The sequence below is a fragment of the Saccopteryx bilineata genome, chromosome 2, assembly GCF_036850765.1.
Source record: "Saccopteryx bilineata isolate mSacBil1 chromosome 2, mSacBil1_pri_phased_curated, whole genome shotgun sequence".
NCBI classification, from domain to species: domain Eukaryota; kingdom Metazoa; phylum Chordata; class Mammalia; order Chiroptera; family Emballonuridae; genus Saccopteryx; species Saccopteryx bilineata.
The window spans coordinates 318,554,975-318,569,764 of NC_089491.1; the positions used below are offsets into that span (position 1 = coordinate 318,554,975).

Genomic DNA, 14,790 nt, shown 5'->3' on the forward strand with positions numbered 1-14,790 from the left:
TATACAAAAGACAAGTATAATTTTGTAAAAATACATAAGCTTCAGATTTAGATCTATAGTGGGAACTGAATCTGTTTTGTGTCCCCACAAGATAACTTTCCTAAAAACTCAAACTACCAGTTCTGCATATAGAAAGTGGGTAATCATTTCCATTTTGCTAAGCACAGCATCTAACCATGAGATGCTGGAATGAACAAGATAGAGCTCCTGCTCTAAACCCACTTATTCAATTATCTTATTCAAAACAATGATTCTTGAAAGTCATGGGCCTACTGGCCCTCAGATCAATCAGATCAGTTCTCAGTGTGTGTGCCCCTGCTCAGCTGTGAGACAGTGACTAGCTTCTGTGGGCTGAGACACCTGAAAAAGGTGGGTTTGTCAGTGGAAGGAATGAATCCAACAGTAGTGAAGCAACACTTACCTATATACACCTTTGCATTTCATCATCTCTACTGAACTTCCCACTGTGGTCTCTTTTTTAGAGAGAGAGACAGAAAGGGAGGGAGATGAGAAGCATCAACTTGTAGTTGAGGCACTTTAATTGTTCATTGATTGCTTTTTCAAATGTGCCTTGACAGGGGCGGGGCTACAGCTGAGCCAGCAACTTTGCGCTTCAAGTCAGATACCATGGGGTCATGTCTATGATCCCACGCTCAAGCTAGCGACCTCAGCATTTTGAACCTGGGTCTTCAGCGTCCCAGGTTGATTCTCTATCCACTGTGCCACCTAGTCAGGCATGTTGTCGAATTTTTTAAGGGAGGCTGATGTAGCCTGACTAGGAGGTGACACAATAAATAGAGCATTCTGCTAGGAGAGTGGTGTCAAACAGCTAATAGAAAGCAACGTGTCAAGTTACACCAAAGAGGTGTGGAAGAGCAGCACAGACACCCAGGTTCGAAACCCCAAGGGTGTCTACTTGAGCTGGGGCTCACCAACTTGAATGCGCCGTTACCAGCTTGACAGTAGGATCACAGACATGACCCCATGATCGCTGGCTTGAAGCCCAAGGTCGCTGGCATGCACAAGGGGTCACTGGCTCCGCTGGAGCCCCACCCTCCATTAAAGCTCACATGAGAAAGTAATCAATGAACAACTAAAGTGCAGCATCATTGAGTTGATGCTGATGCTTCTCATCTCTCTCTCTTCCTGTCTGTCAGTCCCTGTCTGTACCCACTCCACCCCACCCCTGGTTCTCTCTCTCTCTCTAAAAGAAAAATATTTTTAAATAAATAAATAAAGTAGATAAATGTACTGAAGTTGAAACAAACTGGAAAATGCATTCAAAGTGAGGCTTTGCCTCCAGTATGTTGTTAAGATCAAACAATTCCTTTAACTTGATCCTTAGTTTCTCTTCACTGTTTCCACATCTGTAAAATGACCTGACTTTCAGACTTAGCTGCTCTTTAATGTTCAAAACAAAATTCACCTTCCTCAAACAGTCTTCCTCCTGAACTCCAGTATTGTTTACTCAGCTACCCAAGAAGAGAGCCTCCGAGATTCCCATTCCTCCTCTTCATTTATTACCCAACCCATCTCCAACACCCCCCCCCCCTTCTAATAGTCACAAGTCTTACTTGTCTCAAGTCACTGAAACTCAAACACTGATTTCAGGGCCTACGGACTGGATAGTTTGAACCATACAAATCTCTCACCTGGTTCATTATAACCAATCACCCATAATCACCTCTCTGCTTCCATTCTTTCTTCTCTCCAATCCATTCCCCCAGTGCTGCCACAGATATCCTCAAAACACAAAAAATTATCCCGTCACTCCCCTGACTAAAACCCTTTCTTTACCAGCTTCCAAATGCTCTGGGTGAATACCAAACTCTCTTACACCTAGAACCCACACACACCAAACTCTCTTACACCTAGAACCCACACACACCAAACTCTCTTACGCCTAGAATCCACACACACCAAACTCTCTTACGCCTAGAACCCGCACACACTTAGTCACCCTTCCTAGGGGATCAGGTGTCTCTGCTGTCTGCCATATTTCCTCAGGCTGCGTCACTCCCAACTCCCAGTGGTGACCTCAGTCTTCCAGGCCTACCTCCAAAGCCCCCTCCTGTGCCCCAGCTCACAATGGAGATTCTCTTTTGTGCAGCTCTTCCAAGCCTCTTTGCTGTAACTTTATATGTTGTTTTCTATTAGCTGTTTGACGCCCCTCTGCTAGCAGAATGTACCCTGGCATCCATACAGTGGCTGCCCTATGATAGCAAATGTAGTCAAGTGCAAGTCTGAAGCCAGATTGCCAGGGTTTAAATCCTTAGCTTTAGTTCTTACTAGCTGTCACCATGGGCAAAATAATCTCCTCCTGTCACCACATACATAGCTGGAAAAAATGGAAAACAACAGTTTAAACCACATAGGATTATTAAACCAAATAGGATTATTGTGAGGACAAGAGACAATGTAGATCAAGTATTTAGCATCCTGACTGGGACAGTAGCAATAAAAAAATAATAGAAAATTCATAACAGTGATTAGTAACAGCAGCAGCAGTAAAAAGACTGTCATTGCTGTGTCAAGCTTTCTTCAGAGACCCTGATGTACACCACGTCACTGAGCCCTCACTACACCAAGAATTGGGTACTATTATTACCATCGTCCCCGTGTTTGCAAAACGGAGCACACAGAAAGTTTGAATAACTGGCTCAAAGCTACCCGGCTGAGCCAGAATCCCAGCCTGGCTCCAGAGGCCTAGCTTTCTCGCCTGCATGCACAAATGTCAAGTTCTGCAAAGAACAGCAATCAAGTCACAGATGAAGAAAAGGAAACCACTATAAGAACTACACCCATATAAAGAAATGCACCAAATTTCTGCGTGATACAAGCACGAAGACCTTCTTTTTCCACTTATACTTTGGCCAGGTACCAAAATTTCTGTGCCCGACTTTGGCGTTTGAGAATGTAACCCCTCCGGGGCGGCGCAAGAAAACCGGGAGAGCGCTGCCGCGTTCTGCCCTCAGGCCCGGCTCCAACTCGCCCGTCTTGTCCACCCGGGCCCCTCACATTGAAGGTCGGCAGCTGCCCTACGGGCGCGCGGTGCAGCTCACAGACCAGCTCCATGGCCCTGTCGCAGAACATGGTGGTGCCGTCCCCGTCCCGTGGCCTTGTCAATCACCCGCTCCCACGCCGACCGGTCTCCGGGCTCACAGCCGCAATTCCCTACTCCAGCGGTCCCGAGATCCCAGCTCCTGATTCTCGCCTGAGCCTCAGCTCTTGCGCTTTGGCGCCACACACGCCCAGCCAATAAGAACGCGCTGCTGAGCTTCGCGGTCTACGGCGGCGCTAAAAGGACATTTACTTCCACTGCGCAGCCGCACTACAGAAGTGGGTTGGGAGTCCTACTCTGCGGAAAGCCGCCGCTGATAAAGCAGAGCGGGCGCGGTTCTGGGAGTTTGTAAACTGTGCAGGTTTGTTATCGAATTCCCAGTCGACTAAGCAAGCAACTTTGTGCGCTGACAGCTCCACATAAATGCACGTTTGTCAACTTTCTCCTTTCATTTGCGCCATTCATTTTCGTTTAGTTTTAGAGTTTCGCAGTTTGAGGTGAATAAGGTAGAACTAGAAACTTGCTGTGCATTAACGGTACGACGCAGCATTTCATTCGTTTCGTTTTGCAGTGTGGGTGTTTAGTTTAATAGAAAAGGAAAACCAACTTTGGGCATCTCCTGTATGGTAGGAACTATGACATTTAATTCTCAGGATTAACCAACCCTAAGGTGGTTTTTAAAGACCCTTAGTACTCGGGACTCCTGCACGCCAGGCCAACGCCAGGGCACACAGGAGAAGCGCCCGTCTGCTTCTCCACCCCTCCCCCTCTCCTTCCTCTCTGTCTCTCTCTCCCCTCCCGCAGCCAAGGCTCCACTGGAGCAAAAGATGGCCCGGGCGCTGGGGACGGCTCTGTGACTTCTGCCTCAGGCGCTAGAGTGGCTCTGGTCGCAACAGAGCGGCGCTGCAGATGGGCAGAGCATCACCCCCTGGTGGGCATGCCGGTGGATCCCCGTTGGGCGCATGCGGGAGTCTGTCTGACTGCCTCCCCGTTTCCAGCTTCAGAAAAATACAAAAAAAATAATAAAATAAATAAATAAATAAAATAAATAAAGACCCTTAGTACTGATTAGGAGACAAGTTAGATAACTTATCTAAGGTCACCAGTCCCTGTACTTAAGCTTTCAACTCCACAGTACCACCTTTGATGTTAGAGCAGACATTTAAAAATGTGTAAAATCACTTTAGTCACAAGGTGTATAGAGAGGGAAAAATGCCCTAGGTTAACACCAATTTATATGGCCATATTCTTGCTTACACGATTATGGAAATTGTCATAATCCACACAAGAATCAAAGATAGGAATTACCACTATAAAAATTCATTTGGCAATAAATAAAAGCAATATTACTTGGATTAATTCTAGCTAACCTGAGAAACGATTCCTCTTTTGCAAATATAGAGTGGATGTGTGATCCAAGAAATGAGCATGTTGAGTCACATTTCCTTTTCATCTCGCACTAAGGGAAAATTTAGGTTAAGTGTTTTTACTAAATACATAGTTCTATCCTGGACCATGCTACAGGGTTATGATCCAAAGATAAGCAGCATCCACAGCTTTCCTTTGCCATAAACGCTTTAAATTTCAAACCCCAGGCCTGAGATTTACTTCCTTACCTGTACAGTGGGGACAAAAGTATCCACTCCTGAGGGGCAGTGATGATTCTTTATTCCTTCAGAAAATATTTATGAAGTGTCTACTATGTACTAGACATTTTTCTAAACCCATAACAATCAATGTTCTATTGTGGGGAAACAGCAACATACAAATACAAATACATTGATAAATATATTAGTGAAAAGCATTAAAAATAAGCCAAGGAAGGTGAACAGAGTGATGGGGAGAGGACCTGAGGGTACCAAGTTAGTATTGAGAGAAGTCACAGCCCTGAAGTGGGGAGGGAGTAAGCCAAGGATATGGCACCATTGGGAGGGCAGAAAATTCCAAGCAGCAAGAATGCAGTGCAAAGGTCCCAAGAAAGGTTGTGTGGTGGCTGGCACACGTGCCACCACAATTCCCTCCTGGCACCTCTGTATCAGCAAGAAGGTAGAGATGTTGGAGCAGAGTGAGTGAGGGAGACGCTGGTGGCTGAAATCAGATGGAAGGCTAGAGGTCCTTTCACAGGATTTAGTAAGGTTTTCTTTTCAGTGAGATTGGGAGCCACTGAAGTGTTTTGAGCAAAGAAGTAACAGCACTAGAGCTAGGTTTTCAAAAAGACCTTCATGGAAGCTGAGTTATGTAGACAGAATTGAGGTAAAGGTGGAGGCAGAGACCACTTAGGCTATTAAAATAATCCAAAGGAGAGATGCTGGCTGGTTGGCCCAGGTTTCAGGGTGGATCCTGAAAGATCTGAGAAGACTTGGTAATAGATCTGTTGTGGCAAAAAAAAAAAAGGGGGGGGGGGAATTAAGGATGACTCCAGGGTTTAATCTGAGGAACTGCAATGATGGTCTTGTCATCCTCATTATCCTCACCTGTGGTGGAGAAGGTTGCTGATGAAGCTGTGAGTGGAAGAAAAGTTGGGAGCTCAGCTTTGAACGTTATTTTAGGTTCCTGTAGGAAAAGAACTAGAAATACAAATGTAGGTGTCACCACTGTGGATTGGCATTTATAGCCTGGATAAGACCACACAGAGCGTGAGTGTGGACCAGGAGTTGAGGACTGCATGGGCAAGGCCTAGTACTAGCAAGGACACAATTCCCTTTACTCTCTTCTCTCCAGCTCTCCCTAGCTTTTTTGTTTTTTTATTAAAGAGGATTCAATGAGTATTAGAGTAAAAAATTATTTACAATTTAGTTGCTGGTTTCCCAATCTCCAGTATGTGTTGGTACATTACTTACTTACTTATTTATTTATTTATTTATTTATTTATTTTACAGAGAGAAACAGAGATAGAAAGGGGCAAATAGAGACAGACAGAGAAGAAGGGAGTGAGATGAGAAGTATCAATTCTTCACTGGGTCTCCTTAGCTGTTCATTGATTGCTTTCTCAAATGTGCCTTAACCAGGTGGGGCCAGCAGAGCCAGTGACCCCTTGCTCAAGCCAGTGACCTTGGACTCAGACCAGCAACCTTGGACTTCAAGCCAGCTACCTTTGGGCTCAAGCCAGCAACCATAGGATCATATCTATGATCCCACATTCAAGCTGTCAAGGCTGTGCTCAAGACTTTCAGCCAGCACTGAAAGGCAGAGAGCCCGTGCTCAAGATGGTGATCTAGGGGTTTCACACCTGGATCCTCCACATCCCAAGTCAACACTCTATCCACTGTGCCATCACCTGGTCAGGCTGCTACATCACTTTAAAGAATTCACCTTTTGAATTCCAAAAGTGTGTTTGGACAAATATAACTGCTGGTTGTGGTATTTAATAATATGGTCAATGTTGGGCAGATAAAATGTATTATGCTCACTTTGTAAAAGATGACGCTGCCCACGTGGAGGCCATTGCCCAGGTGATATTAATGTGTGTTGGGGGCAGGCAGGATCGTTGTATCCTTGGGCTTGGTTTTGAGATTAAGCCTTTCCTACTCTTTTTGATGTGGGGCGGTACAATCCAATCATGCCTCAGAGAAGTGACTTTGTATTAGAGACTTCCCTATTTTGTATATTGGATTAAAGGTTTGGATTTCTACACTATAAAATGGGGGCAGAACGGGAGCTTGCGCTCTTGGTTCCTGAGATTAGCATGAGAGAGCAGAGAGAGCAGAGGAGAGCAGAGAAAGGCCACGTGGAGGAGGTCAGGAAAAGCAGCCAAGATGGCAGAGTGCTGAGAGAGAAGCCAGTTTGGGCAGAGTTTGTGCAGGGAGAAGGAAGGAGATGGGGAACAGAGGTGAATACGTCTGGTGAGCTAGAAACCTTTGATTCTAGGAAACTCGGATAAGTCAGTAGCTTTGTGAGCACTGAATGTGAGTGGGTTTTGGAGCCCAGTGTGTGTTTTTACTTGCCCGCCGGGTGCAAGCTAGAATTAAAGGTAATGGCCCATCAGTTCTTGGCTTCATTGTTTCTTTACTGACTGTCCGAATCCAATGAGAACCTGCATGGGCCGGGCTGCTGTGATGGTGGCCCTGGCCCTGGCCACTGGCCTTACAGTCAATAAAACTGTTTTTGCAATTTCTAAGTGTAAGGCCAGGAGCCGCCATCGTGACCATTCACATGCAGGTTCCCATTGGATTCAGGCAGACGATAAAGAAATGGCGGAGTCAGAGGATGGGGGGCCATCTTATTTATTGGTGTCTCACCAAGACAGGCAAACCACAAAAGAAGACAAGGGAAAAGCAGAAAACCAGCTCTTCCCATGAAGGGCAAGGGATCAGGGGAGCCCCTGCAATTGTGATAGCAGGAACTGTGTGTCCAAGCTCCTGGTCTGCTTATAGCCTGTCCCCCACACCCAATATAAGTCACAAGCGAGCAAACATATATATCATGTTTACAAACTTATTTGACCAACATTAAGTATCACTACAAAACTAATATGTGGAGCTACATAAATTTCTTAAGGCATTTCTAATTAATCTTAGATTAACAGTTGCCAATAGTTTTCACTGACAGATGTTGAAATTCCATGTTACTTTGGAATAAGTAAGCAAATCTCTGGTTGCACTGTTGTATCAAAAGTTACAGAATTAATATTAATATTTTAGGAAGCTTAAAGAACATTTTGTTAAGTTGGGCTAGGTGTGCAGAGAGATTTTGAAACTGATCTTTATACTTGTGTGATTAGCATCAAAACCAAGATGGCTGATGGCATTGTATTGTAAATGCAGAGGGGAAGGAGAGTTGGATTCTCTGACCTTCCCCCACACCTGTGAGGAAGCAAGTGAATAGCTAGCCAGGTGCAGGAAGAGAAAAGAAAAAAGATTTTTTATATTGATGGGCCATTTACAGGCATTTGTCTCCATGGAAACTACCCCGCCCCTCCTGAAAGCGCATAGTTAATGTATATATATCTCTGAACAAAAGAATGGCAGGTGAACACTAGAAAATATAGGAATATCTTTTAATATGTAGAGAGACATTTTTACTATTGTTACTTTGTAAGTTTTAATGTGTAGAAACAATTTTTATGAATCCTATAGACAAATGTTATAAACTTGCTAATGAATTGTATCCCATTCCCCCCCCTTCATCCTTTTCCCAAACCTGTATAGGTGCAAACAAAGGTTATAAGCTTATGCCATGATGTCAGGTTTTTTCCCTGCCTATGTATAATTAAGGGTATATAACCAGCCCCTAGAATATTAATCACACATGATTTGGGACTGCTGCCCATTGTAAGATATATGCGGCCGGCATATTTAATAAATTTCCTCCTTTAATAAAACTCTTCAAAACTCATCTGGACTTGGTGTCTCTACGAAAACCCTCGGAATTGTGGATTGGGTACTTTACAACATTTGGCACCTATGCAGGGCCTATGGTGTTTCGCGTCACCGGGTATAGGCACCCAGAATCGGACGGACTCTCCACTGAGCTGCCTGACCCTGATTGAATCTTGAGGAGAGGTACGCCACCTGACATGTTTTCAGGGTTCCTGATCTTCCTGTAGGGTCTGGACATTTCTTCGGTAGATGCCTCTCGGCTCCCAAATTTGACAATTGGGATAATTCGGCAGAGAAATCGAAGAGGTAGGTAAAGCAACTCTTTTTGCTTTACTGAATTTTCTGGCTTTCCTCTGAATATTTGCTTTTGCTTTTCTGTTTAGGATTGGTACTGGTCTGGGACTAGGTGTAGGTAAAGTGGACTTGTGACTTTACGAATTTGTAATGCCAGTGTGTAGGTAAAGCAAATCTCCTGTTTTACTGATTTGAAACTCTGGAAGCCTGAAGGTAAGGTCAATCTAGATCTATGGCCCAATCTAGATTTGTGGTTTTACTAATTTAACTCTGGTCTGTAGGTACAGTAAATCTTTTGTTTTGCTTATCTGAAACTCTGGAAGCCTGTAGGGAAAGCAAACCCTTTGTTTTACTAATTTGAAACTCCAGAGGCTTTTTGTAAGTGGAACAGATCTTTTGTTTTCGGTGTGTAGGTAGAACCGACTGCTTTGCTGTTTGAAACTAGTCTCCACATTTGGTGATATTCTTGGGGGAGACCTGAGTAGGGACTGAGTTGATACTGATATGATCAGTCCCGTCTCAGGACTTTCCAGGGACACCTTTGTATTTGTCGAAATCTCATTCTTTGTTTTCCTTACTTTTGTCTAAAATTTCTGGGTTTAAGTCCAAAGTCCTTGTAGGAACACGGCCTGCGTACACCTGAGAGGCCACGAGGGGGAGCCCTTCGCTTGTCTATGAAAGCTCGCTCGTGCGTGTGTGTGTGTGTGTGTGTGTGTGTGTGTGTGTGTGTGTGTGTGTGTAAGTCCTTGTTTAATGTCTAAATGTGTCTGTTTTAAAACCTGGCTTGGGTCTTTTGTGTCAAGATTGGAAGCTTCTGACTAAAAAGCAGTCGTAAGTGGTGAACTATTATTCTCTTTGTTCTCAAATTCTAGCTTCGGGTGCCCTGTTAGATTTCTCCTCTGAGGGAAATTATTCTCCTCTGTTGGCTTCTTCACCTAGTCTTGTGTAATAGTTAATACCTCTATAGTCAAACACCCTTTATTTTGGGTGCTAATTATCTGTCTTTCTTATTTTTATTGGTGCACTAATTTCTGGATTTTTCTGAAGGAGTTTTAATTTTGTAATTAGTAGTCTTGGCTATTAAATATGTGAGGGGGGGCCAGTTCACAGAGGACTCTTTGTTTTCTCATTCACCTGCAAATACCAGTCTTTCTCCTCCCCTGCTGGCCAAGGGCCCCTCCCTTCTACACTGTGTTCTTAAACCCCTCCTCCCTCCTTATAGACTGGCAGCTCTGTCTCTTTTTCTTCTTTGACCTAACCTCCCCCCACCCCACTGGCTTTGGCTGTCTCTTTTTCTGCTTTGACCCATCCCTGCCCCTCCTCAGAGACTGACTGTGCCTTCCACTACTCCTAGTCCTCTCCCCTCTCTTCAGAGCTCTAAATCTTTTTGACTCCTCTGACCACATGGCGCCACCACCAACACTTCAATCTCCTCCTTCTGCAGATTCTGACCCTCCTTCTTTTCCATCCAGCTGTTTACCCTGTCCATCTGTCTGCTTTCTCTCTTCCTCCCCTCTATGCTGACAACCCTGCCATCTTGAAAAGCTTAAAAAAGCAGAGTTGTCTATTGAGCTGTGTGAGTAAGTAATCTGTTTTGTCTCTTTGTTTGTCAGAAAATATCTCCAGTATAATTTTAATTGAAGCAAGTAAAGTGGCTCATTTAAATTCCTTAATTAATAATTTGTATATAAAATCTTTGTTTAATGTGTAACTGTGTCTGTTTCTAAGGCCTTAAACCAATAATTACCCACCTCTTAACCAGTCTTACTCATCCCCATGGACTCTCCCTGAAATACCCCCATCCTTCCTGTTTAAAAACCTTCTTATTGCCTCACACAAGACTTACACCTAATCAATGAGGCAGAAATTCTCCTCCATCCAGTAGTCCCTAATGTCTACAAGTTACTGTCACACATTCCCTCAAACACCACTCACTTCACGGTCCTAGACTTCAAGAATGCCTTTTTTACCATTCCTCTACACCCTGACTCTTACTTTCTGTTTGCCTTTACCCAGACACTAATGCAGCCCAGCAATTTACGTGGACTGTCTTACCCCAAGGGTTCAAAAACAGCCCACACCTGTATGGGCAGGCACTAGCTCAGGATTTAACAGCATGCAATCTCAAAACTAGTACTCTCTTACAATATGTAGATGACCTACTCCTCTGCAGCCCCTCCCTGCCTGCCTCAAGGTAACACACCGCCACCCTTCTTAACTTCCTCACCATAAAGGGATATCGTGTCTTCTCTGCTAAGCTCAACTTCACTCTTAGTCCATAGTCTATCTGGGTATCGCCTTAACCCCACCACCTGAGGTCTCACCCTAGATCGAATTCAGACCCTCCAAAGTCTCCAACCACCTACCACCATAAATCAAATCCTTTCTTTCCTTAGTCTAATAGGCTTCTTTAGACACTGGATTCCTAATTTTACTCTCTTAGTCAAGCACCTCAGTGAGATCTTCTGAGCATGGCTTTTAAGGTCTATAATGTCCAAGGAAGTAACAGAAAAGGCAAATAAGGCCCCAAAGGTGTCAGGAAATACCAGCTTTTGGCACATGCTCTTAAAGGCTCCAGAGCCCTAAAGGGTTTAATAGGATTCCATCAGGGCCCTGCTCCAGGTTGGAAAGAAAGGTCATTGAACCTACCAGGCTTCCCGGCCCCATCAAGGGACACATCTTTGCTGTGGAAAGAGGGACACAAGAAGGTAAGCTGCTCCCTTGCTCCATGGAGGGAGGGTTCAGTCTCTTCTAGCCCTGCTCCAGCTACCTGTGACCTGACCTTGCCCAGCATGCTGGAAATTGCCAATGAAGGCCCAAGGACATCATTCATGAGCTTAATTTCTTCCAAGTAGCAGATAAACTGATCTCATTTCTTGTAAAAACAAGGGCCATCTATTATGCCTTGCCTGAATATTTAAGTTTTATTTATCCCTCGAAGATCTCTACTGTGGGTATTGACAGTCTGATTTTGTTACTTTATTTAACGTATAGCATCTCCTTTATTCCTCTTGTCTCAATGCCCCATGCCTATTATAGGCTGGGACCTGCTGCTAATTCCAGCTAGAAGTAGTGGTTACTAGGACTTAAACTCTAACTGCAAAGTATAGAAATCTAACCACCCTTTCTCTAATTACTTGCAGAATTTACAGGTTACTCAGCAAACTGTTCAAAGACTGTCGAAGAGGTGCTTCCAGCATTACATCACCCAAGGACTGACTTTCACGTGGACAGGTCCACACACCTTGATCCTGACAACTCCCTCTGCTGCTAAGGGCGACTCTTTCCTCCACCCTGACCATCTGGAGCTCAGAAACAGAAAAACAAAACTGATCCCTTGTCCATCAATTCTCTATCCGCCTCTCAGCCTGCCTCACCCAATCAGCGGTGTTCTACTTGTGTGGGACCAACACCTATATGTGTCTCCCTACTAATTAGACAGAAACCTGTACCCTAATCTATATCACCCCAAATATCAACCTAATCCCACCCCATGAGCCTCTTCCAGTTCCTAGTACACTATCCATCAATCTAAAAGACCAAACGAGCTATACAGGTAATTCTTCTTGTTGTTGCTTTAAAAATCTCTACAGAAGTAGATCTAAGGGCAGAGGGACTAGCCACTTCCCTGTCTTATTCCTACTCTCTCTCTCTCTCTCTCTCTCTCTCTCTCTCTGAAGCCCAGCAAATTTGTAAAAAACAAACCAAGTCATGGAATCAGTGATTTCACACAAACTGGGTATCTTGACTATTGCCTTTCATTGGTCCACTCACTCTCCTATTTATTTTTCTAACTTTTGAACCCTTCCTCTTACCTTCATTCACTAGTTTCTTACAGAACCACATGCAGACCTTTGCCTATCAGAAAAGTGGAAAAATCTGCCTAACCTTACACACCAACCTTGAAACCTGCCCTCACAAAACAGAAGAATCTGGAATCCTATAAATACACCCCTACTCCAACTGCCCCAGGGAGAGGTTCATGAAGGAGGCCCCCAATAGGGATAACAGCAGGAAGTAGCTCCAGAAGATGGCTGGTCCGAGACAAACCTCTTTCCTGAACCCCATACCCTCTCCTTCCACCCAGCTCTTTTCCTTTTTTATCATACCACAGAGTTGAGAAATGATATATGAAATTCCAACTGCCCTTTTGTTGTTCCCCCTGGCTGCCTGACCTCACCCTTACTTACTGGATAATCACCCCTGAGGCAGAAGAGTTCCAGAAAGCTGAAATCCCAAAACTGTAAAAGGGAACATACCTGAACTTTTGACTCAGTACCCCCTCAGGCTCTCCCAAACCCTATAAAATTTGCCCACCTAGTCTGTAACCGGTGCCCTTCTCCCTGGAGAAGTGCCCTGCAGGGTTCCTTTCTTCCTTTCAATAAAACCTGTTACTCTGGTCTTTTTGGACTCCCGTGGATTCCAACAGTATTTAATGTCTTCACATTTACTTAAATTTTGGATTCTTTTTACAAATCTATGCACTGGGTCATTATTTGTTAGGGTTTAAATCTAGGTCTGAATCAGGGGCAGGATGTTTAGTGTCAGGGCTTGAACTTGGGCTAGGGATAGGACCAGGCCTAGGCTTAGGCTTAGGGTTAGGGAAGCAGAGTGAAGGCCACACTATAGGTATTTGACTCTTGACTATCATCAAAATGAGGAACTTTGCAAGTGTCTGAACACAGACCCTGACTTACTGGTTTGTCTCCAGAAAGATAGACCTTGACCATAGCAGACCCAAGCTCAGTTCCATTCCACATGCCCCAGGTTAGGTGTTCCCTCCATCAGGACTCTGCATTTGCAAAGGGAGGGCTGGTAGTCAAAGCAAGCCATTATGGGCCCAGGGATCAGGAGGAGTTTTATTTTCCAATAACTGACTGGAGCAGAGGAAAGACTTCTGGTATGGGGAGTAGAGCATTACCTTGTTTGTACTTTTCGGTCGTGTGTGGTTTTGTTGTGTACATTGTTACCCGATAAAGAATGCTGTTTTGGTCTGCACATCAGTCATGCCATGAAAATGATGCACTTGCTTCACATTTTTATTCCAAGAGGTAAAATGTTATGTTGTCTGAGGGGTGTGCCCATTTACAGACCTCTCAATGTTATATTTGCTGTGTTAGTTTTCATGAATTTAGTTTATAGGTACTGAAGAAGGGTCAGGAGGTTGTCAGTTTTTTAGTTTTATTCCCACTATGTCCATTTAGTAGTATTCCTTCTTCCAGAAGTTGAGTTATGTGTTATTTTTGTTGTCTTTCCCTTGAAGTTCTTACGTAAATGTTGTGGTGAGTAGCTTCAGGGTTTCTTTACAAGTGCATTTGAGGACTCCTATTCGAAGACATTTGTCTTTCACCTCGCATTACTGATCCCTTGTTTTACTGAAGTGGCAAGAGAAAAAAACTGAGTGGCATCCATCAAAGTTTGTGGACGCATGATTCACAAGTTGAACAGGGTTCATTGCAAAGGTGTTCTGAGTTTGACTCACTGCCACCCTCGTGTGGATATATTTGAAAATTACATCTTACTGTACCTCACCAGGGGAATTAATAGGCTGCAGTGGGTTCTCTAGGAGGTGGCATACAGTTCTTCTTTGGAAGCTTATTTTTGAGCCATAAATAGTTTTTAGTTAAATTTTCTGTCTTAATCCTAATGAAACCCAGAAATATTATTTCTGTCATTTCGTTCCTTTGAGGTCCCTTGCAACTGCTTTCATAGTATGATATAGTTATCATGTTTCCAGCGTAGATTTGGAGCACAGGATAGAAGCCTCACCTCGGTGCTCTTTGACTACTTGTCTACCAGCAATTGCTTCTTGTTGTATGAAACAGTTAATGACTGTGATATCATTTGAGGTGCCAGCGTAAGTGAATTTTGATGAGTTTGCTTCTGCCAATGGTGCATTTATAGCAGCCTTTTGTTTGTGATTTGTACATTTGCTGCAGAGACAGCAAGAAATATGCTTTACCTATTACAATCGTTTGAATTCTGTTGTGGTCTTTCCCATTGCATATGAAGATCCGGTGAGTGTGCAGAGTTTTGCAGCTATTCTGCTCTGATACCATCTTGTGTTCATGTTTGCTTGGAGTCAGAGGTTGCTGCTTTAGAGAAGGAAAACATTGT

At 44.0% G+C, this 14,790-nt stretch overlaps 1 protein-coding gene across 4 annotated transcripts in view; it reads right to left on the reverse strand.

Annotated features, from left to right (window-relative positions):
- Positions 1–3,223, reverse strand: part of GINS1 (GINS complex subunit 1) — a 44,649-nt gene extending 41,426 nt beyond the window's left edge. For 3 of the 4 annotated variants that reach the window (XM_066255233.1, XM_066255235.1, XM_066255232.1), the window contains exon 1: positions 3,019–3,223. In XM_066255233.1, the coding sequence (XP_066111330.1) occupies positions 3,019–3,093 (75 nt within the window). In that variant the 5' untranslated portion in view covers positions 3,094–3,223. The remainder of the gene's footprint in view (positions 1–3,018) is intronic. The other variant, XM_066255234.1, reaches the window with a different exon arrangement.
- Between the last annotated feature and the right edge of the window lie 11,567 nt (positions 3,224–14,790).